Below are 25,280 nucleotides of genomic sequence, written 5' to 3' on the forward strand. Positions count from 1 at the left end.
CACATAATTTAATCAAATATGTATTGATTACACCATTAAAACTTTAAAGATGGAGAATGGCATGTCAGAGAAATCCAAATAATTTTTTGCAAACGGGGTCACTTAACTACAGTAAAAAATTTTATCTTAAATAATAATTATCAATTAAATCGCTTTTGCTAAAAAGCCTACAGCCTGCATATATCATGCACATATTCCATTAAAACCAGTCGTTTTCACCAAAAAATAAACACCACAATTTCACCACTTTACATGATATTCCCAAACAGGATGGAAAAAATTCTGGATTCCCTCAGCAGCACTAGAAAATACAGAAATAAAAGTTTCCAAATTTCAATTGTTAAAATCGGTTATCTGATGTATTGTCGCGTAATTTAACATAAGTTTACTTGATTGATACAAATTATTAAAAAACTAAAACATCCAACTATGAATCACAATAAAAGCACATGACAACTTAACAGAACTGTCTACTTATACAGGATGACTTGAATTCATCCTTTTCCTGGACAATAAAACAATCCTAGGTCTTTCCATACACTACACAACAATCAACTAAATGATGATGTTTAGGTTACAGAATTTTTAAAACTGAATTCATCAGTTACAACGCAAAATTGGTGTTTAAACAACTTCAGCGAATCCCAAAGCACAAATACCTGCAAAATAAGGCATACTTACTCTAAATACATGAATAAAGCAAAAAAGGCGAAATAATCTTCTGGAATGCCAAAAGCAAATCGAACAACCTACCATCACGAAATGATGCCCTTCCAGCATCTCAGCTGTCCATCTATCTTTTGGATCACGCTTGAAACAGTTCATGAGAAAGTCTTTTCCTTCGTCACTAAGGCTCTCTGGAATTCCTGGTACAGCACCTGCACCTACTCGGTAAATAATCGCGAACCAATCGAAACCTTCCCATGGGGTCTGCGAATAAATGACCGAGAGTAAGGACCGCGAATCAGAAAAAATGAATTTAAAATCTCCATAAACTCGATACCGATATAAACAAAGTAATTTAAGAAAATGCAGAGTGAATTCAAAAGATTAGAGGTTAGAAATCTTCTTATCTTGACATGTTTTCTCCACAAACAAATACAAACAGAACCCAAAATTCCCTATAACTTGCAGGAGGTAGGAATTGCTGTGACAGGAACCTGCCCTCTCTTAACGTTAGTATCTGTATATCTTAAGACGGTTATTTCAAAAACTCATAGTTCTGGCTGTCTATAAAATCGCACCTTGCCAGTAACCATTTCAATAACGACACATCCAAGGCTCCAAATGTCTGCTGCTCTGCCATAGCCCACTTCTTTAGTATTAATAACTTCTGGGGCCATGAAAGCTGTTGAAAAAAAAACGAAGAGCTTAGAAGCCTGAAGGTCCAAGAAGTAACTAAAAATGGCAATAGTCTGTTGAATACACAGAACTGGGATAAATCCGACCAGGGCTTTGGTAGCTGTGACAGATATCAACACCAAAGACAGTGATATATGAAAGACAGATATATATATCAGCACAAAATTCTTCTCAAAGCCGAAAATTTTCTTAGGCCAGCTGTCCTGTGGTCTGATCTTGTTCTCGTCCTTTCGAAGTGAATATCTACAGCATACTTTTGATGCGAAGAAAATAACTAATTTCCCCGCAAGAAAGGCAATAACCTACCTGGCGTTCCTCTTGTTTTACACACTTCTCCTTGCAACGTATGAAAAGGATCTCTTAGCCGAACGGCTGAGCCAAAATCACCTAACTTGATCAGCCCACTTGAAGACACAAAGATATTTGCACCTTGAAACAAACATAAGAGTATTGAAAAATCTTTGGAAGCAAGTAAAAAGAATAAAACAACAAACAGAGCCTCTAAGCATCATATCGAGCTATGCAATGAAAGTGAATAGAAAAAATAAATAAAAAATAGTTATAGCTGATCTAATCAATCTGTTGTCTCCGTGTCTATGTTCCTTTGTAATGTGAAATTCATCGAACGATTCGTGTAAGTTAAGCCTTATTTACAATAACGCGCGAAAAATACCTTTTATATCTCTGTGGACTATTCCGTGCTCGTGGACAAACCGTACTGCTTTTACGATTTGCTGCGTGTATACACGAATGATTTCTTCGGGCAATCCAATTTTCGAGACTTCCGCAATAGTTCCATCTTCACAGTACTCCATGAAAATCAACATTTCGTTCTGTAGGTAAGCAAAATACACTGAAAACTTTACCACTGCTAGGCCACGACATACTCTGCATTATCAATTATTATCTTTAATATTTCAGTTAAAATTTTGCGCTAAGACCAAGACAGATTGATTTTGAATGACACAAAAATCTGATTAAAATTAATTTAGGGTTTGAACCGAGCTTCGTTAGCGGAAAAGACCCTTAAAGGTTCTACAAAGAAAATTTCCATGACTATAAAGCGTAAGTTAGCAAACTAACAAATAGAGTTGCACCCAAGAGTAACGTAAACAAGACCGATTTGCGCTCGCTAACTATTCAATTCATCGCAACCCTGACATCTGGTGTCAAAAAAACAGAATCTAGTATTACATCCATAACTGATTAATCGTTCGTGGTGTGACTGTTTACGGTTTAACGTTTGGTCTCTTTATGTATTGGCCATGCGGTAGTTATTGTCTTACAATCCCATGATATCGTACCTGCAGTGCCTGTATAGTAATCGAAATGTAAGTTGTATGTAAGATATGTTGTAAAATTTTATTTTTGAGTGAAACAGTTATAAAAAATTTCTCTTTACTCGACATTACGCCACAAACAATGAAATTTGTTCATAGGACTGCGCCTTTGTACATATGATTGATCTTAGTGAAAACACCAGACATCGAGTTCAACTATACTGTGATATTCTGTACCCATTTGTTAATCAGAGCTCAGTGCAATAAAAACAGATCAAAGGATAATAATAATGAGAACTGATAAACACTAATTGTCTGAACAGACAGCAACTCAGGGCTTCATAACGACCATTAAACAATCAAGAGTATCAATAGAATTGAAATACCTTGTGAACTTCTACTCCATAATACTCAACCAGACTTTCGTGTTGCAGTGATTGGATATTTGTAATTTCATCCGCTATATCTTGTATTGAGCTGTAGTCGTGTGGATTGAATTGAATCTGCAATCAATGCAAACAAACTGCTTTACAACCGTTCTATGAAAGAGCTTAATAAAATTTATTATAACTAAACAAAGAACGAGGAATTTTTAGGAATTGGAAAAAATAATACGATTTCTGAAAAAAGGAGTTCTGAGTCTGAGAAAATGCAAATAAAGGTTTTTTGAGTCAGCATATACATAATTTGGACAATGCACTTAGAAAAGAAGGGAAAAGAGGCTAACAAAATGTGTTTCTATTGAAATGAAGAGGAAAAACTGCGCTGCTCACTTGATTAGAAAATTGAACGCACCTGTTTCATTGCGATCAGTTTTCCTGTATCTTGATTCACGCAGGAATATACAGTGCCGAATTGGCCTTCACCTAAAATGCAGAAGATTTTTGGTTTCCACTACAAAAAATGAATAAAGCCTGCGGTGAAACTTTTGATTTCGCTTGCATTGATATTAAACACTATTAATTTGTTATTATATACCACTTAAAAGGTGGAATATTAAAGCTAATATCGGTATCAAATATTGTAGTATGTTATAAAGAATGCGAACAAGAATAAAAACGGCTCTATAGAGATATGAAAGATAAAGAATAGCCTGGATGAAGAGAACGATACAAGACGCCCTCCTCGTGTGCATAGACGATCTATTTCCAATAAAGCTTGCAATGTTTTGGACCATTTTATAGCCTTGCAGCTGGAACATTTACTCTATTGTCAATTCCTGGAGGCATGCAAATAAAATAAAGTTACCTTCGAGTGATCAGAGCAACAATCTGTACAATTTAAATAAATTGATCAAAAATTGATTTAAATGCAATACCTATCTTATTCCCCATATGCCACTTGAAATTGACTCGCCTTGAGCTTATGTTAACCAAATCACTAGCAAGATCAGGCTTCCTGTCACTGACTCTTCCAATTATTTTTTCACGGAACAGCATATCGTTTCTCTTCTTCTCCAATTTTCGTATTTCACGACCCATTTGATCCAAGTGTGATATTGTCGATGATGCGAATTGAGAAGATTTGCGTTGCTCTGACTTCTTATGGTGTTTTTCAGCATTTGACGAGAGGTCAAACTCTGAAAGCATAAAACCTCTTTTAATATTTACTGTAAATCATAAACATCAACAGAACAACTGAGAATTTCAAACGTCCAACGAGGTTGTGAAACAAAAGTACATCAATGCAACACCGACGTTATTGACCTGGAATATGGCTTCAAATCTAAAAGAAACTTCAACATTTTCATCGCGGACCTTAGCCTGATAACCAGACCTCGATTTCAAGGGAAATACTAAACACTAAACGAGGACCTACATATGTAATCTCAACACTTTCCTCGAGGGCCTATATTTGCAACTGCTTCCTTGCGAATCTTGTACAAAAGCATCAGCTTTATCGAGCAAAAACTTAAATAAGGCTTAACATTTTTGTCAAAGGAAAACATCTTTTATTTAGGAATCTTGTCAGTTCAGTTTTTTGGCCAACTTAAGCAAAAAAGTAGGAGTTTCTTTAAAAAATTCTTTAAACCACATGAAGAAGATCAAAAGCATACGAAGAGATGTCAAAAGCATTATTCTACTTCTATAGTGGGCGTCAATACAAAAGAGGAATTAATTATTCAAATTATCTGTTAATTGCTTTTCCAAGATGAAATTAAAAATCTTTAAATTAATTTGAACACTTCATTGCCTTACTCTGTAACACAGCACGTTGTTTTTTACAAAGAGACATTTACGTTGATTTTGCATACGAAGTGATGTCTTTAGAAGAAAAAGTAAACAGAAGAAGAAGTTTATCACAGTGATGATATTATTGGCCTTTTTGTGTGAAAAGGACTAAATTTTGAAGGACATCTTCGAGGATCTCGCTGTTTAAAACAAGATGCTGAAAGTTTTTGCATCGAAAAGCACTTATAATGATTTACCTGAATCTGAGCCAATATGAATAGGACAGAAAGTAGCTTGACCAGGCCCAAATGAATCTGACATGCTTTTATGTGACTCGAATTTAGCACGATTCTCCGCTCCACTTGATTTCCTCTTTGATTTCGAAGGCTTCTGTGGGGAATGGCTTCCAGGATGGCTTTTCATACGATGCATCTGACCCGGACTTGCAGCACCTGACATTACCAAGCAACAAAGATAAATAATGCTGAACATGAAATAAATTAGGCGAAACATAAGCATAAATCTACACGCATATTTATAGATGACCATCTAGAACGCCATTTATAGGTTATATCATAGCAGCAAATCTCGTCAGTACTGACAATTTAAACATAAATCCGCAATTAAAAACTGGCGTTTACTGTATCGTAAGTGCTTGAGGCATTTATCAAAAACGGCAGGAAGTTAACAATGAGGATTTTTTTGCAACAAATGTCCATAATGCAAAAACTTTTTAATTGTTTAACTGACTTGTTTAAGCATAAATTTAGAGTAAAAAAGTCATGACGTAATACCCCCAACTCAAATTCAAACTATTTCTAAGCAAATTCGAGCAAATTATAAATAAGCTATTTAAGACATAGTAGACATAAAAAAGCATAATTGATTATATTTCTGTTTTGGGGATGGACAGTAACATAATACTCGAAGCCATGTAGACAAACAAATTGTACGATGATTTCATTATGTGTCATACTCTGAGTGGCAACTTAAAAACGTCCTGTTAACACACAAAAAGCACAGTAGGCACGATATATAGCTTTGAGTAATTGATGCATCTCTTATAGCCAACTGGGTAACTGCTACTTGAGCCAGGAATATCTCCAATCCACACCAACAACTTAAAAAAGAACCACCAAACTATCATACTTAATATTTGCAGCTTGGGATGATGGTTATGGGTACATCAACTAATAACAATACCTGTTTGGGAGAGAGCAGGTTCCGGGTGGCCATAAATGTGAGTAATGCAGTTTTGTATCGCTTTCTTCATCTCCTGGAAAGTGATGAATATTACAGAAAACATCAACCAAGACAACAAAATTCGACAGAAGACAAAAACACAGAATATAGATTTATGTTGACGTAATAAAGAACTAAGATTCTATGATCCAAAATTCAAAAACTTTAAAAATATATTTAATGACGCGATTACTTTCCCATTTTTACAACGCCTCAATTTTAGAAATTAGATATTTCCAGGGGAAAAACAAAGACTATTCCTTACGAAATCAATAATTTATTCACATACATGTCGTCATCTAACATTGTAAACAATGACACAATTTTCAACAAAGATAATAAGTAACGCCAACAGTTAGGCTAGTCTACAAAACTCGTGTCGTGTCGATGGGAGATGTTCGCTTCCTCGGTAGATTTCTTCCCATGGGCCTTAATTTGCTTCAGGATTATTCAAAATAGTCCATAATTGAGTTTTCAGCTAACAATTTTAGAGAAAAGCTCTATGGGAGGGTAGATAATAGGCAATCTAAGAAGAGTTTTAAAAGTAGAGAAATCGAGAGAAGTTTTCGCACCTGGAAATCATTTTCTTCCATATCTCTAAGATGCCTGGGGTGACAAGCATCAACAATGAATTCAAGCCCAGTGGTTGACCATCTGTAAAAGAATCAACATCTTTCATGAAAAATTTTAAAAGTGGAACTGCTTCATTGAATTTTCATCGGACAGGCTTTTAAGCTGAAATACAGCCACTTGGTGCAACAGTTATTTATTTACAACTTTAGATCCGCAATTTCATTTCTAACTAGTAATCGAAAGATAATCCCAGATACAGTAAAAACCTGCGTGTAAGAACCTACTAGTTTCACAGTGTGGCAAAACAGGTTCTTGTATTATGGGGTACTTATTGACAGTTTATTAAAATCTTAGTTAGGTTATTAAATTCTACAGAGTAGATATTGTTTTTGATTATCAGAAAATCTGATCTGTTCTTCATTCTAAATATTTATTAGTGTACCAATGTTGCAAAAAGCTCAACAACAATTGACCAATGATACGATATTGCATCTAAAATAGTAGCAATAATTGTTTCATAATAACAGTTCAAATTTAACATACATTGCGCATTTTGAGTTTTATTTTAACAATTTAATTTTCTGGCACCTTTTTGGCTTTTGGTAAAGAAGTATATAAACTGAATGGTTAAACCCCAAATATAAGAAACTGTTGGAAATTGTTTGGCTGAACTGGTTCTTATATTTTCGAGTATTAAAAAAGCAAATTTCTGCCAGAAGGTTCTTAAGTCCTTAGGTTCTTACACGCGGCTTTTTACTGTAGTATAGATATTCCCAGAGAAAGCAGATCACCCTGGACGATGTAGAGTATCCCATGCGATGCAGATACAGACCTCGGACGCGCGAACGGCGCTCGCAGGCACAAGATTTATCCTCAGGAATTTCTGCAGGCACATTTCTGAATCGATTTTTATTTACCTTTATTGTATTTCAGTCACGTTTTTTTTAAACATCTTTTTGCCATTGAAATTGAACGGTCAAATAGAATATAAAAGGTAGTAGTTGCAAGTCTTCATTACCAAAATGAAAGAAGGTCCTTACTCTAAAGGTGCCATTTGATTCTCAAAATCAAGTTCGCTGTTTGTTTCTTTTCCTCTATCATCTCTTGGTGGAAGATATCATTAACAGCTATTGTATCGCTTTTTTCTCAGAGTTATGACTTGTAAAACTCACTCGTGCATAGTAGGCTGAAGAAAGAACACTCCCTTAAGTTAAAGTCTTCAAGATTTCGAACCTGGTAGCCATCGATTTTTGACGTATTTGATCAAAATTTCATGGTACACTTCCAAATAATCCATTAAAAACTAAATTTTTTGACAATTAGTGACAACATAAGCAAGCCTCTATTTCTTTAATTTTGGAGTGACAGAATTTTCATTTTAAAAGTATCGAATCTTACAAGCATGATAAACTCAAAGCTAAGAAACAGAATCCTAATAAGATGCTTTTTATAATAAGACATTTCAATGAAAGTAATTGGGAATGGAACCTTTGATGGCTATTTTTCATATCTTTGAAATGAGAAAAGCCCAGTGTAATATGGGAATTCTTGCAACCTTTGCCAAGGAAGCGAATGCAAAATCCTAAAATTTAGAAACCTTGAAAAGAAGATGTTGTAAACAAAACTGCTCCATTAAAAGTAAAGCTTTTAAGATAACGAAAAGCGTTTTTACTGAAGATTTCTTCATTTGATGAAATCGATAACAACGATAGGGCTACTTGACAACCCAAAACAATTCGTAGATAAAAACTGGTAGCATTTATTATGTCATCTGTTCAGTTTTACATGTAGTTCATGATGATATTGATAAGGTACATGCTTTTGAAAAACGTAAGTTGGTGTAGCAGCACTGAGCGTAACAGGGAGGTTCTTAATTTAAAGGGTGCAATTCATGACTATAAATTGCTCCCTATTTTACTTGCAGACACATTTTTTTTTCAGCTTTGCGCTCGCAGGCACAAAATATTATTAATGAGCCCTGTGCAGATAGTCCTTGACGATGCAGATAATCCCAGACGATGCAGATAGTCCCAGACGATGCAGATAATCTCGGACGATTCTTATCTTTGCACCCTAATCTTTTGCAAAAGGTAAGAAGGAAAAACGCAAGAGGACAAAGAATGGTACAAATGAGAAATAAAATGTGGTCAGCGCAAGTATTGAAGCATTGGAAAATAAATAAAACTGATTATTATGGCCTAGCTTTATCAGAATATGGAATACTGTCGTTGAAAAAGGCATTTCATATTTTGGGAAGTGTCTAACCAAACAAGGCTGGTTAATTTGCTCTAATCTTCTTCAGCTACTTTTTTTAGTCCTAAATTTGTACTGTTTATTTGTCTAAAAATGACTGTAACCAGAGCAGAGGTGGAATAATAATATTATGTCTGGAGCCTAAGGTTAGATGTTAAAACTTTCTTCGCAGATATAAACTTACAAAATTTCTCTGTTGTATTTTGCAAGGACGTTCTTACGTGGTTAACAGCATTGGCATATGGGATAAACCCATACAAAAAATTCTGCAAACAGGAACATATTAACACTAACATTATCTCAATACAAATGCGTTAGGTTTGAAACTTCCAAATCATCAATTTTCTTTTTATACTCTATTGGCATAAAAATCCTACTCAGCAAACCCAAGAGTTTATTGATTTGTGTAAAACTAGTCTTTATCCTCAAAAAATATTTTGCTACAGACAGCATTTAGCTCAGTTTGCAGGAGTGTTTTCCTAAATAAGCACGGAAGAACAGTTTAAATCAAAGTTTTACGTGTTCTGCAGAAACTCTTTAGGAAGTCTGTTAAGGGTCCTGCTTAAATAGCCTACTTAAATTATCATAAAATCTGAAAATTTGAAGTGTAAAAAAAAGCTGCATTTTAAATAAAAGCTGCAGATTTCAAGTTGTGTTAGTCAATGATGTTATTACGACACGTGATTCATACCTAGGCTTCTTTCCGCGGCCTTTGTCGACGTTATTACAAACGAAGCCCATCCATTCCTTGGCGAATTCCATCATGGATGGACACAGATTTTTGGTCTGGCCACCAAGCAGTCTGTCTAATTCACGCAAATACTACAAGAATAATAAAAAATTGCTTCAGAAAGCTTGCAGCAAAATAAAGTGATCTTTGAACACACAGCATTGAGGAAGAAACATACAGAAAACAGTGAATAGGGATGATAAACATCTGCGACATTCTAAAGATCTCACAGGCAAAGTTGTTGAATGGTTGACATTCTTCCAAATCTGCAATTAATGTTCTCAATCTTCCTTATTTCAACACAATGTAAAATCGCTAAAAATCAGATGGGCAGTGTTATGTACTAAATAAAGACGCAAATCTTGTTTTAGCACAGCATTAGGGGTCTTACCAAGTTTTTAAAGAATACATTTAACTGATACATATTGATAACGCCGCATAGATTTTCGTTCTTTCACTATTATGATTTTTCAAGTCTTTGATTGACTTTGTAATATAACCTCGCCCCAATTGTGCAGATTTTTAATAACATGGTACTATTGAGGATTAACTATCATTACTTGAAAGAACATGAAAAAGATCAAAAAATTGCTTTTGTCAACAAAACTTTCTCATTTTGGACAATCCTTCCACCAAACAAGGGCGGTAGGTCTGTAAGGTTTTCGTGTCTCACTGGCATGATTATTATCAGAAATGTGGTGGGGGCACAGAATGGTGGTTCATTCAATATTTGCTATTCTCTAATTTCATTGTACTCTCCAATACCTCAAAGTGGGAGTTGAAATCTACATGTTAGGAGATCATCGCATATCTCAGGTTCAAATTAATAAAAGCGCTGCAAGACAAAAGCACAGAAGCAATGCACCAAAAAGTCCAATTTCACATGAACTCTTACATCGTTTTTAGTTATGCCTTCAATTTACTTCACCGCTTCCTACGACTGTTAGAGAAATTGCCTAAATTTAGGATCCACCCGGAGTATAATCGAATTCGACATAGTATTTACAAGGTTAAAGAAAGTTAGTCACACCATTCGTTAATTATCAACAAACTGGTTAAAATCAAACCAAAGTTGACAACTTCATGCCACAGTCGTTTTAGTTCTAAAGCTAAATTATGTTCTTGCCGACTTGGCTAATTCAATTTAACATGGCATAGCTATGGACATGTGCCGAGTAAAAGACTTCAAGTTTTCAAGCAGAAAATTTTAATGATATTACAGGACGTACCATTTGTAGAGTGTGGCCGTAAAAGGCGACCTATACCTTTTAACTAAGCCTTTATCAGATTTTAAGGCAAATTAGATTTACATCTGTTGATGCGGCCCAAACGATTGTTGATATCTTGCCAGTTATATAATTGCATGCCTGTTTTAATAAACAAATAATCCTAATATAGTCACATACGACAGGAAATCCTATGAGAACTGCCAATAGGGTAACTATTCCGAGTCAAGGCCCAGATTCAATCAACAAGTTAGGGCTGATTTATACGTCGTGCTTAACTCGCATCAATCTAATATAATTTGAACCGACAAAAGCGCGAGTTTTGCTCAACAAAGGTAGCCTGCGTGTAAACTTTACTTTTCGTTGCGAAGAAGAGCCAGGAGTCTGCGACTTGTGAAGTCTGCGAATTAGCGCCCGTTATTGTGTTCTGAGAGAGAAAAGCTCTCCTGCGAAGAGGAGCTCAATCTTGCGGAATAAGTTGACGCCGCAAACACGAAGCATCACGGACATTATCGAACTATTTTGAAGTGCGATGGAAATTTAGTGTAAGGATTTGGCGTTTTCAATCCAAAAGCAGAAATTTTGCGCCTTGATTTTTAATTTTTGGTTCGATTTTTGAAACATTTTTGTATAAACTGCGTCGATGTCTTGAAGCAAAGGAAAAAAATTGAAAAAAGGCCTAGTGAAAGTGAATGAAAAAGCTCTATCAAAGTAGGAAGTTACAGGTGCAATTGGCCTTGGGTTGGAAGACCTTCCTGGCTCAGGGCGACCATAAAAGATTTGAAGGGCATTGCTGTTTGAGGAACAAGATAAGTATCTCCGTCATTCGAGGCGGATCGTTCGAATTTAAAGCCTGCAGAGGTGATAGGCCTATGCTCACCGATAATTTGTTCCCCTTCAAGGCATGCTCATCAGCACGCGATCATTGTGCTTGAATTTGATTGGGTCCTTAGAATCTCAAACCAGATACTGATTGGCTAAAATACAATACTTAGACAAAGACGAGATCTATTGCGCAAGGTCTCAGAACTCCTTCGCAACGGAAAGTAAAGTCTGCACGCAGGCTACAACAAAGGCGTTCGATTTTGATTTAGACGATGGACTTTACTGGTTCCCTGTGGCTCGTGCCAAATACACTTATGTGGGTTACTTCATTTTTGCCATTGAACTAATTTATATGATTTTCGCACAGCCACACGGAAATAGTAAACTGAAAACGCTCGAAACAAAAACAAATCAAATATGGCGCCCTTTCACGCAGCTAAAGTAAGTTTTTCTTCTGAAGTCGCTTATTTAAGCCAGGAGAAGACGACAGAATATGCAAGCAATGATGATTTATTTGATGAACAGATTCTTCTTTTGCTACAGTTCATTCTAACTGCTCTACAACAAACAGTTACAGTGCCTAAGACTAGGATAAGATGATGCCGTGGGTCAATACGAAACACTAGTTGGTGGAACCTCTTTGGACAGAATATTTCAAGAACAGGTTTTAAAAAACATTAAGAACGGCAAGGCAAACATTTTTCTAAATTCATGACATAATGAAGGATGATTTAATGAAGGAGAACGTCACAGAAGGAGCAATTCCATCCCAGACGAAACTTGCGATTTACTTGTATCGACTCAGTAGGGGAGACTTCTACAATAACATTTCAGAACCAGCTGGTGTCGGTGAAATAACTGTGTGCAACATAATGAGAGGTAGCTAAGGCAATCATTGAAAATTTATGGAAAGACTTTGTTCAGACCAAATATCCGCACAGCAGGGAGACACTGAAATGGAGCATGAGAAAATGAAAGAAATGGAGCAAGAGTGGCAGTTTCCTTTTGCATATTCAGCAATCGACGGTTGTCACATACCAATTAAGTGCCCACCTGGTGGCCAAGAGTCGTGTAAAGAATTTCACAACTTTAAGAACTAAAAATACCGATTTATATGGGGAAGTGCTGGTTGGACTGGTAACTCACATCAAGCAACAAACCTTTATACCCAACTAGCTGAAGGTACAGCTTTTCCACCTATTGCCTGTCATGAATATGGTGTCAGTATTTCGCCTTTGATCCTAGAAGATTCTGCCTTCTCCTTCAAGCCTTGGTTGATGAAGCCTTACTCAAACGCTACACTGACGCCAGAACAGAGATATTTCAATTATAGGTTGAGTCGTAAACGATTGGTGACAGAGTATGCATATGGGCAACTGAAAGGCCGCTGGACAGTCTTATTAAGGAAATTTGAGAATGATAAGGAAACACTAGCTTGTGTAGTACTACATAACATATGCATAGAGCAAGGAGATTTGGCTCAAAGACAATGGGACCTCTCCAAAGATTCAGCAACAAATCAAAGACGAACTCGAGAAGAAGTCCAAGATATTCTTATGATAATGCAGACTTCTAAGAGGTACAAATTGTTCTGCAGCACAAGCTCGCAATTATTTTAAAGACAAATTATTTTTGGAAAAGCAGCAAGCTTAGGGGATGCAAAACTCTCATAATTTGAGTGAGCAGAAAAACTGACAAAGTTTCAATTACTTATTTTACTGTCTAAAACTATTCAAAAAAAGAGTATGCCCGATATATGAAGATAGCTAGTAGATTCAGTGACTTATGCAGTTTAATAACATCGGATAGAAGATCAGTAATGGATATAAAATGCAGAATTGGTCAGCCGAAGAAGGCCTTTTTAAATATGGTTTTTGCCGAGATGGGAAAGGAAAGAGAACTGTTGAGCATTATCAGGAGGAGGCAACGGGGTTTCATTTGGCAAGAGTTGAGAAAAGAAGGGGGGAAAAAATGGAAGATCATAGAGACAGGGAGGCTGGGAAATGAGCAAGAGAGAGATGAAGGCTGAAGATGGTACACTAGTTGATGAAGAATTTGGATGTTAGAGATGGTAGGCAACAAGGCAAGATTGCTAGAACTAAGTGGAGATTAAAGGAGCGGGCACCACCGTGTTCTGCCTATGTCATTCAACGCCATGACTTAAGATGAATCACATGTGTCATAAGAGGAGATGAAGACAACGACTTACCTCAAAGCCAGTGTTAAAACAAAGATGCATCGTTTCAACGTAGTTTTTGTGAACAAGGGCTTTCTCACTCTGTTCCATACGATAAATGCTCTCCAAATTCAGGGGTTTTAGAGTCTTTTGGACTGAATCAAGAATTCCTTGTGCAAGATGCTCAGCTGAGTTCTGAAAAGACAATTAGTTCAGATGTAATTTGATGATAAATCACATATATCAGATTCACAAAACGACACTAAAACAGCAAATCAATGTAACAGGTTTAAATGACTAGGCAATCTGAGCAATAGCATGATAATGCCTTCCAGCAGATATTGACAAAGATGACAATACGTTTGACGAGATATGTTCCTAAGGATTACTAAATGACAAATCATATGATGACGAGAACGATACTAGAACTAAGCTACTTTGAATCACAGATAAACTGATGACAAAGAAACAGAATCGAAAAATTCAATTTCCAGCTCTTGCGAACCGCTGCTGGTCCTTTATTATGATTTATGTTGTATTTCTACTTAGATTCGTCCCAAGCTAGATATCCTGAATCAGGTTTCAACGTGAATTTACAAAAAAAACATTCCTTACCGATGATAAATATTAAGTAATATCAACATTGTTATACTAAGTAATATTAAGTAATATTATCATACATTATAAATATCAGTATTAAGCAAGACAGAATAAAGTAATATCACATAACATCTTCTGATTAGAGGAATTTCTAGCTATTCTTGGTAGTGCCTGTTTGGTATCTAAAAACCATCTTGTTGGGTTTATTTGTTCTACCCAAGCAGCATTACTTTCATATTTACTTTCATTGTTTGTCACTTACGGTTTGAATGCTAGATTTTGTTTTCTTTGCGCAATCTTGCAAGTTTTTAACAAAATAAACGTGGGTGGCTGTTGTACAAAACTCTCCAAGTCCTTAACGATCTTTCGATCACAAAATATTGGCCCAACAAAATAGAGAAAAGATAAACTTTAGAAAGTAGATACATGATGGTTCTTACACGAAACTCTAGCAGTGCCTCTGCAATCGTCTGATGGCTGGATGTCTGTTCGTTTACAAGGGTAATTGCGTCGCCTAGCAACCTCCGCAAAACAATCCTCTGCGTGAATAACTGGTACGAGTTGCAAGCTATTACCATAAGACCCTCAACCTGGTTAAGAAAATCCGGAATAGAAATCGGTAAATTTCGGTTAAATCGCACAATTTCAAAGGAGCAGAATCTGGTTTCATTTCCTCTCATTTCTGTCACAATTATATATAACTTCTATCAAATGATACTTTTAGTAAAAACTGCGATATAAAAACTAGGACTAGCAAACAATTAAATAAACTCCAACACTTAGCATTAAAGGCACTATGTCCCGGCGCATTTTGTTAAATTCCCATTGGTTAGACTATACAATAGGCCTATTTTTATGGAGCCAATCGGCTTATCTTCAATGTTTTCTCGACTTTAAACACGCTGCAAAATCTATTGTTAACTCTGAACACGTGATTGATGGGACCGTTCTAAACCTCTACAACAGGAAACCTGTAGAACATCTGCAATGGAATGTTACACAGTGACAAAAAATTCTGACTAAACGGTATATGGTACATAAATATGACAAGACGCTTCCGATGTATACAACAGTACGTTTCTAAGTTACTACTCTGAGTTTCACGCTTAGTGCGATCATCAGGCAACTGTTCCATCACGCAGGTTTAGCGCGCACGGCTCTACCTATACGGCAACACTTTATGACAGACCGTTTAAGAATAATCGTTAATAAATGTGACGTGTTTATACTGATCACATTCAGTCTCGTGTCTATACTGGGTGATCTCTTGTGCTGTTATCAACGAGGGCCCTTTATACAGACATATCTAATCACATTATGCAGACCGACCTGTAGATTGGCAAGTGCAATCGTTGCATCAACTGTTGGACTGACAGTAACAACGTCTCCATCCCACTCCACTTTCTCCTCCACAGTTTCATCTTCGTTCTCCGTAAGATTAAGAAGAATGATGTAACCATCGCTGTGTGAATTACCAGCCTCTGCGGGGTCTTCAAAGCCGCAAGTCACATTGAGAAGTCTCAGAATTTGCCTGTAAAACAAATGAAGAATCTTGAAATCTGCGAAAGAAAGATTTTCCATGTTTCAATATGGTTTGCTAACCTCTGGTATCAATACGTCTGAATCCCGACCTATTTAATCCAGAGGAGGCAAGGTCGTCACAAGATCTAGCTGAAATCGGAGAATTACAAAAGTGAGTTTATAGGTCGGCACAATCAGCTGGCTTTCTTGTGAAACATAACATGGCGAAAATTTTTAGGAAATTCATTTTCACAAAGGGACAATAAATTTATGAAGAATGGAAGGGGTGGACCGAAACCAAGTACTATTAGACGTTTTAGTCAGGAGAATGTGGCAATTAAAAAGCAAAAGACATGTTGAAAACCAAAAAACAATAATCAAGAATTGTGAAGTATCGAACATGTGAAATATCGAATAGCTGGCTATCTGATTGACATCAGCCCCCCTCCCACCCCCCCTATCGCATTTAAGGCTCCATTTGGACAACTCTATCTCAGTGAAACAATAATATTCGGGCAAAATCTCAACAAGGACTAGGAGGTCCGCTACCCCAATGCTGATTGATCAAAAAGAAGAGGATTCGAATAGCCTGCTTTGTCGATCTTTTGGCCTGCTGAACATAAAGGATTGCTAGTACGGTATTAAAAATCGACCTTGAGCGTATCTGACTCGGCATTTAGGTTGGCGTGCGTTGATCGGCAATACTGATCTAGATTGGCACAGATTGGCACAACACAAATAATTTTTCTAGACAATGTTGCCTACATACATTTAAACTAGGTCGTTGCTATTACCAAAAATCCGTATCAGGGCACAAAATTAAATAAATGAAATATATCAATGGCATTGTAAACTTTACCTTTTATCTGCAGCAAGTTGTTTTTGGGTGTAGACTTCGTACTGTATATCCGACGATATACAATCCACCTGTAATTATAGCTGACATGAAAGCAAATCTCTTCTTTGAAGAAGGAAAACATTAAGCTAAGTAATTTTCAGTACAATATACATCGACCATCGTTATGCAAAACAGTTTCTAAATCTAAATACACCCGTTCTTCGTTCACAATATCATAAGACTAAGCTTACACGTCAAGATTACACAGCGAGACCTTTTCCAAGCAACTCGAAACAAATAGGGACATCACATATACAGATAAAAGAAACTCATGACCGATTTTTGCTAATTTGCTGATTAGCTAATTTGCTAATTTTACTGCTTTCTGTCATCTTCATACCAAATAGCAAATGGATAGAAGGTAAATATTGGTTGGCTACAGGATTAAATGTTGTAATACTGTGAAAAAGGCATAAAACATCTCATACAAAGATATAACACAGTAGAGAAGGACTTTATGCAAAAGGAAAACACGTAAAATGAAGCGTTTGTATCCATGACTAATGCTATCAAGAAGGAATAGCGAAATGATGGCATTCATTCTGTCGTAAAAAAGGCAAGATTCAATAAAAGTATATGTTATTATGAAGATTCATCGTATGGTTGGCGATACTTTTTGCCAGGTTAACCACGATGAGGCAGAGGATTTAATGAAGTGAATGCCTCTAGACCCGCAACCATGGCTGGCCTACGTATGTCGGCACATAGAGGCATCTCTTTGTGTCTCAAGAATTCGTCCCTGCGCTAATGTGGACCTCCGGAAGATATTGTCACAGAGCAATTGCCAAGGTCCACAAATATTATGATAGTCTTACTAACGTTGAACCACCAACTATAAACGCAATAGTCTTGCAACACTTACCTTAACGTGTCCTGAATTTTTCAACAACGAAAAGATTTTCTGTACGCTCACTTCAACTTTGTATTCTGCTGCTATCCCGAGATCTTTCTGCAGCATTTTTGCAAACCCGAGCGCCTTCGCAGCTCTCTCGCGGATTTCGTTAAACAGCTTCTTGTGATTTCTGCAGACTTCTAAGGAAATGTCCTTTGCCCTCTCAGAGCTTTTGTCCATTTTGTCAAAAAGATCTGATAAGCAATCGTCTAAACTTGATTCGAGGAAGTGTGCAGTTGAATCTAACAGACCAGTAGCCAGAACGCTAAAAGACAAATAGTTATTCTCTATAGAGAGCACCATGCTGGCATAGTATTCCCCGATCGAAACACATATCTAGCAAAAGTAAACTTTAATACTACTATGTTATAACTGTTGGATGTAAAGATATCGTTCGACATTCTTCAGAGTTTAAACGCCGGATAGTAACTAAAGGTAAGCATCCAGGCATTCACTGAAAGCTTAGGGAGTGTAAGAATAGTGCGTTTGATTATCGTTACAAAATATGATGCTTTATGTATAGAAGCTCCTAGTCAAAGATAGAGTGGGGTAAATACCTTACAACGCATTGTAGGCTCGTCTGGAAACCTAACCTACACTATAACTCACATGATAGGCAGTAGACATAAAGTAAGACTTGCCAAATCCTCCCTGCTTTCAAGAGTGGATCGTATGCATTCTAATCCTCGACATATAAAAAAACTTTAAGAGGGAGTGAGAAACTTCCTTGCAGTCGCCTAGGATTGCTTTTGTACAATGGGTGTGTGTTTCTGCCTTCATAGAGCAGTATTCTCGGCATCAGCTCTATCAAAAGAATTCTACATGCTGTTATACAAGCTTCCACCTCCATACAGGCCTAATATAGGTAATATAGGCCTACTACAATGATGGCAATAATCATGTAAGCTAAAGCGCCGGTCAGTGTGTATTCTTTCACAGCCACTATTTTGAAAGTTTACCACGCTGCTTAGGAGATGTACCGTGTGTCTCAAATAAATAATAACAACAATGAAAGGGAGCGACGATACGCTGCAATATATGTAGAACTTAGCAGTAATATGGAAAATTAACCTGACAAAACACAGTTTCAAATGCCTCATATGAAGAAAAACATAAAAAAACGAATTGAAAACTAACCAAAATCTTCTACCAGCTTGCGCCTCTAACCCTTTGGTATGTGGACAAATTTCCTTTGAAAATTGCCACTCGTCTTCCATCGTGTTTTTAAGGCTTCGACTGGCTTCCGGAAGACGTTGTAGAATTTGGAAGAGGTGTTGCAAATAGTCAAAGTACACCTGCGAAAGATAATATAAAAACAAAGAATGCAAAAATACTGCATTATTGCATAATATGGAAAGTTTATATCTAAAGGTATTATATCTAAAACAATGAATTATAACTCTTTTGCCAATAAGATTAACTGAATGATCAACATTATCAAACAAGGGAGTTTCAAATTTTGGCATATTTCAATTCAGTGAAAGACTAAGTCACTGAAAATTAGCTTGAGTTGACGTCGCAAATTTGACTCACTAACATTGCAATGGATCGAATTTATGTACAATAGTTTAAAATTTGTCTACGCGTTTTGGATCTGACTGAGATATTCCGTGTAAAAATGGAGCTAGGTAATATATAGGAAAAATGGTAATATATAGGAAAAATGGTAATATATAGGAAAAATGGATCCTCTATATTAAAATATAGCATCTGAATAATCAAAACTCATACATCAATCAAAATACTAGATGGCGATATAGTGTATTTCACAGGATTCCAAGTAAGTGAGAGTGATTTGACGACACCAAGGGTTTTGTGTCAGGTTTTAAACTAATACCATAAAGTTGAGACTTACAATACACACAGCTTGCTAAAACCTGGTTTTCATTAGAGTCATAAAGATCGTATGGATCATAAGGAACAGAATTTTTAAGTCTGTGTCGCTTATGTTTCTTAAAATCCAAATGAAAAAGCCATCATAAAAATGTCTTAAGAATAAAAAGGCCTTTGTTTTCGTAAGGTCACAAGTGTCATAAGTATCGTAAGAGTAGTGAACGACTTGAATAGGGCCCCCCTTTTCCCCACCATTTCTCTGCAAGGGTCCTACATGGCTGCTACGAAGCTAAGTTTGTTCCTGGCAATGTATATTCTAATCAAAAAACTAAGGCGTCGCAGAAATGCGAGTTGATAAATGCGATTTAATAAAATACTAAGAAAGAAAGGGTTTTGGATTCTGAGCAAGGAGATCTGAGCAAGGTGATTTTGCCAACTGGTAGACTTCGAAGACTTGTCAAACAAGCAGATGGACTGCGATATATGACCTTACCGCGCAATATAGATCCAAACATTTCGCAATAAGGGCAACGATAGAAGGAGCAATGCTTGCTCTCTTCGATTGGAAATCAGGAATTTTGTAACCTAATTCGCAAAACAAAGGAACATTCGGTCGTATGGATCGTAAAGATGAAAAAGTTTTTTGATCTTTACGATTCTTATGTCGCGCATTTTAAGAGATAAAATCAAGTGCTAATCATTTTACGATTATGATTCGTGTTGTTTTCACTTGATCATAAGCGTCACAAAATCTTAAAATTGCGTTTCTTACGATCCTTGCGATCCTTATGACTCTAGTGAAAACCAGGCTTAACTAAGCAACTTAGCACTGTCCTTTTCTAAACACCAAAGCATATTGAAACTTGATATGTAAATTCTTACTGAAAGCATAGACTGAACATCTTCTTCAAACTCATTGATGTCGTTGTCAATAGAATCAATCCGTACTTTATCATCAGCAGTTAAAGCTGACAATGTCATATCTTGATAGTAGTATTTGCAAATTATTGCACCGCTGATGACCTCTTTGCACTCGTTAATAAGCTTCGGATTGAAAACATAACATGTGATTTATAAAGAAAAAAAGAGAAATCATTGTCAATAAATGTGTCCTTGTGGTAAAATGAGCTCCCCTGCTTTTGAAAAGCAATAATTTTTCTCTTCAGAAAAGAAATGTTTTTTCTCATTTGTGTTGGTCATCTATCATGATTAGAATTACAACTTACAAAAAAGCTACGCTACACCCATAATTGAAATAGAATGATTGTGTTTATAAAATTCAGTGACAGTTTATTGATTTATTCTAAACACAAATAGTATTGAATGGTTATGACTGAACGTATAAGACTACAGACTTCATCAGGTTCGTGGCAAGATCCAGAAAAGGCAGTAGCTCAAGTGGCAAATAGGCCAGTGTAAATAATATCTATTAAGTACATTCATCTAATCTAGATTTTTTCCATTCTTTGCCCCTCTCCCCTACTTCACATCAAAGTCAAAGTTAAAAAGAAAATTTAGTTACTGGAAATCTGATGGAAACTTTAGAAGCCAGATTGCGATTTAGGATAAGCAATTTGTCTTACATCGTTTACATAAAAAGGTATTCTTCCATTTTGATACTGGCTTCATGGTGATGTGATTCGATGTGAAATGGTCAAAAAAGATTCAACTGATCTAGATAATGTAAGGTTGAACTCCCAAAACAACTTTGCAGTGAAGAAAAATTTATGTATCTAATTAAATCCACATCAAATCAACATTCCAAGCAGAAAAGGTTTTAAATTTGTGGAAAGTCTTGATTTTGGAAGCAAAACCCAAATCTTGGCACAAGAATTATGCACAAGAGCCTCTAAAGGAGTCGAAAGTGTGTGCTTGTTGTGAAATAATCAATAACAAATTAAGACTAAAAAATTTGGGATTTGCTGCTTTACCTGTTTGATGCTCATTGATGATGGATCTCCTTTCGGTCTGTGATCCAGATGATACCGCATGCTCTCATGTAATATATCAAAGGCAATTTTCGTTAGAAACAGATATAGTTCAAGAAATGATGGAAGACCCATGTCTGAAAATTCTTGGCTCCATACTCCTCTATCATGGGTTTGCGTGTCTTTAGTTTTGAAATCTTCAGGGTGCAAAACCATTGAGTCTAAAACAGTCTTTTGGCTTGGATCATCAATAGAGGTCTTTTCAAGGAAATTCACCAAATCAATTACTTTGCCATAGTTATGCTGCCTTTCCATCAAATCATGTGCTTCAGCAGGTACCTTGAATAAGAGGAAATCAAGATTTAAATATCTTTGAACAAGACACATTGATCAGGCATCTTCTCAACAAAAGCTACTTTGCCTGCACAACATTGAGATTTATTTGGCACATTTTCTATGCTGCATTCTCTCCTGGGTTATTGCCAATTGGGCTGGATAAAATCATGCAGACTCTAATATTTGCATGACTGTGTAAACCCCTCTAACAACCTTTTGTATTTGCAATATCTATTTCATCAGCAATTATATGTTGTGTTCAAACATAAACTTTTGCAATTGACTTGCATACATTGAAATGTATATCATGTCAATGAGATGTTGAGATGTAATTAAGCTAGGCATTATGTTCAATCAACTAAAACAGAAAGGAGCAAATAATCAATCAAATTGCTTCTTCGCTATTAAAATATCAACAAATATTTGACATCTAGTGGACAGGCTTTTCTAATTATTGTATGAAGGTGAAACCTTATATACAACAGTGACTGGGAAAATTATACTAAGTAGATACAAAAAGCAAAAATTCTATTTTATTGACATTTATTATAACGGACCAAATTGCTTAAGAGACATAAGGTAAAGGTTCCAAGAAACATGGATTAAACCCACCTCAAGAGCTTGCCTTGCTTTCCATAAAGTCTTATGCAAAGCAGCCTTGATTCTCCTTGACAAGCCATTCAAGCCAATTTGTCGAATGTTCTTTTCCACAAATGATCTATACCGCGATGTAGTTGTCTCTTTTAGAACAGATCTTCTTTTGTGAACAGGAGGAGGTGAAGTAGGGCTATTGGGTGCTGTCCCACCAGAAGGGACATCATGACTGCTTGGCAGTTCTTGGTATGAGTCATCTCTAAATGACTGCTTTCTTTGTTTATAGGTTTTATGCGTTTTGATACATGTTAAACCTGAAAAAAAATTTTACAAGTTGATAAGTTACCTGCAGGCTTATTTTTACTTTTTTTGAGACAAATCGAAAGGCAGAATGTTCAACAAAATCAGAGTACATCATTTTATCAGCAACCAGTCTGTTTATTCAGAAGAGAGAATTAACAAGAGACTATTAACTGCAGTCACCTAGTTGAAATGTTATGGCTAGTCTACTTCAAATCTTTTTGCAAAAGCAATCTTCGTCAAATGTCATTACAAAAACTGTGACTTTGAATTGCTGGATATTGAGTTTGTCAAATCCAGCATTGTGTCCCATTTGAAACAAGAAGAATTTATTAAAGGCATTTTCCTTGCACCATTACTAGTCAAAATCAAATTGCTGAGCTTCAGCTATTGTTTCTCTGTCCACACCTCTTTCCCTGGTGTGCAATTAGCATTTGGTTTGAATGAAACTGAGTATGCATATGAAGCGATATTGCAGTCTAACTTTGCATACTGTTTTGGGTTTAGTCCTGAACCAGTGATTATCTTTTCTTTCACTGCAGGGTATTAAACCCTGTCAATAGAAAATATTCAAGGTTGAACAAGCAATTAACAAAAGGATATGCTATTTGATTGAAGTTTATAGGCTAGTCTTACAAGATTTCTTTAATAATGGCTTTTGTCCCCTTCAATTCCATTATCTCACCTATCAGGGCAGGTAGGGTTTCTAGTTTTCTAGCTGAGACTCCTCCCATCTTAAAATTGTTAGTGGTCAACTTAATTTCTTTTATTTAATTTAGCGAAATGCTAAAGCTAATAATATAAGTGCTAAAATTCCTGCTTCAAGCCAAATTGCAAAAATTACAGAAGCTTTCTTAAAGGCAGCTTTATGGAATAAAGTTAAATGAGAACAGGCTCCACTTACCAAGACCATGATCAAACCAATCCTCCCAGGTCTGGTTGTCATCTACATCTACATCAATCAAACTAGCTATAATTTGAAGTTTGTGGTAAAGTTCCTTGCAAATGTTTAGCCATAAATTAAGAGTTTCAAAATTTCTAATAAATTTAGGATCTGAATATTTTGGATGCATGTCTGACAATGCCTTTCTTGTTGGATACAAAGCAGTGCCGTCTTCTACCTTCTTTAGCAGCATTATAATTATATGCATGGCCTTGCGTTGAATTGACCCTGTGAAGTGATCTTCAGTGGTAGAACAGCCATGGCTGACATCATGTGGTAAGAATGGTAGACTCACTGAGGGGGCTGTTGAAGCACTAGAGGGTTCCAATGGAGATGAATTAGAAGTGCTGGTTGTTGGCTTCTTTATGCTTTCTAAAACCATTGCTTCAAATTTTTCCAAGGCAGTTGGGAAATGAAAATTAATTACTTCATCTAGAATATCATCAAAGTTCTTTCTCTCTTCAAGCAAGTAATTGTCTTGTTCTTCAAGTTTTCTTCCATAGTGCCATGCTTGAAGTTCAAGCCACAACACCTGATCAAACCGAATCTGTAAGTTTTGATTTTGCTCATTTTCATCATTTGGTAAACTAATACTTGATTTTCGTCTTTCCCCTTTTCCATGCTTGTCACCTAACTTCACAAGAAGCTGAAAAGTTTTGAAAAAATGAAGGCGTTGAGGAGGGCAGTCTTGGCCATGAGAAATTTTGCCAAAGTTTCTTGATTGAGAAATAGAGCTTGAAGCTTCTGAAGACAGGGCTACCTCAGCATGTTTGTCAAGCAGGGCTGGAACTGATTTGATACTGCGATACCTATTTGATGATGCAATACTAATACTTTGCACTCTTCTTGGTAAAAAAGGGTTCTGTTCATAATAACCATCCTGATCAGCAAAACCATGCGAGACTACAGCTCTTTTCTGCTCTTTTTTATAATGGTACACTATTTTGTGTCTATCTTTTGGAATGTTTACATGAAAACTGCTTTGTACTTTTGTATCTTTCTTGCATGATTTCGATTTCCCTTTCAAACGTCTGATGTGCCGAGGGGGAGTTGTTCCACAATCAATACCTTCTGCTTGATCCAACAAATCAGATTCTTTTTCTGAGCCGCTGCTCTCGCTCCCACTGCCAACAACAAACTTGTCCTTTGATGGCTGGCGAACATGACTTCCCTTGGTCCATCTTGGCAGGGAGATCTTTCTGCCGCTACCATTGTCGTGATCATATGGTGATCTACCATGCGTTGCATTACCATCTGAATTCGATCTTATAATCTTGCCATCATCGTCCGATCTCGGCATTTTTCTTAAGCTACTGGCATAGAACAATCACCCTGCAGAATCGAAATAAGGACAAAGCAGAGGCGCCAGGTAAATGCCCCCTACATCATGTTTTCAAACCCCGCCGTTCAATCACATGCCTGGTTTTGCGACACTGGGCAGGCGTTTGCTCAAATCTAGCTCTGTGTTGGATGATGTATCTTAACAGAGCAAAAAATACTACTGCTTGTCTTGCATTATTGCTTGTTTTCACGAGCAACCTTTCAAATCACTATGCGATCTTGTACCACCTCCTTGTCCATGTTTTTATTTGCAATG

General features: G+C 36.4%; 1 protein-coding gene and 1 pseudogene across 1 annotated transcript; one reads left to right on the forward strand and one right to left on the reverse strand.

Annotated features, from left to right (window-relative positions):
- LOC135685060 (mitogen-activated protein kinase kinase kinase 4) lies at positions 1–25,274 on the reverse strand. Its single transcript, XM_065200808.2, has 22 exons — positions 23,645–25,274; positions 22,459–22,754; positions 21,514–21,849; positions 20,465–20,626; positions 18,887–19,044; positions 17,720–18,014; positions 16,819–16,886; positions 15,768–15,969; positions 14,879–15,028; positions 13,872–14,033; positions 9,573–9,703; positions 6,628–6,709; positions 6,017–6,089; positions 5,071–5,265; positions 3,961–4,221; positions 3,438–3,508; positions 3,029–3,145; positions 2,036–2,195; positions 1,669–1,791; positions 1,245–1,348; positions 754–930; positions 1–301 (listed from the first exon to the last, which is right to left on the reverse strand). The coding sequence occupies exons 1-22, from the start codon at positions 24,981–24,983 to the stop codon at positions 293–295; spliced, it is 4,671 nt and encodes a 1,556-aa protein (XP_065056880.2). The 5' UTR covers positions 24,984–25,274; the 3' UTR covers positions 1–292.
- Positions 12,150–14,026, forward strand: LOC148958428 (uncharacterized; annotated as a pseudogene).
- Positions 25,275–25,280: the final 6 nt, after the last annotated feature.

The sequence above is a fragment of the Rhopilema esculentum genome, chromosome 15 (genome assembly GCF_057945365.1).
Source record: "Rhopilema esculentum isolate cy_ngs chromosome 15, ASM5794536v1, whole genome shotgun sequence".
NCBI lineage: Eukaryota > Metazoa > Cnidaria > Scyphozoa > Rhizostomeae > Rhizostomatidae > Rhopilema > Rhopilema esculentum.

Bases quoted from the DNA above. Each gene is read 5' to 3' on its own strand.
- LOC135685060 (XM_065200808.2), bottom strand. From the start codon at position 24,983: ATGCCGAGATCGGACGATGATGGCAAGATTATAAGATCGAATTCAGAT. The intron at 15,029-15,767 runs GTCGGTCTGCAT...TTTCTTAACCAG, and splicing joins TTGCACTTGCCAATCTACAG to GTTGAGGGTCTTATGGTAAT. The intron at 3,146-3,437 runs GTGCGTTCAATT...CATTGATTGCAG, and splicing joins AACTGATCGCAATGAAACAG to ATTCAATTCAATCCACACGA.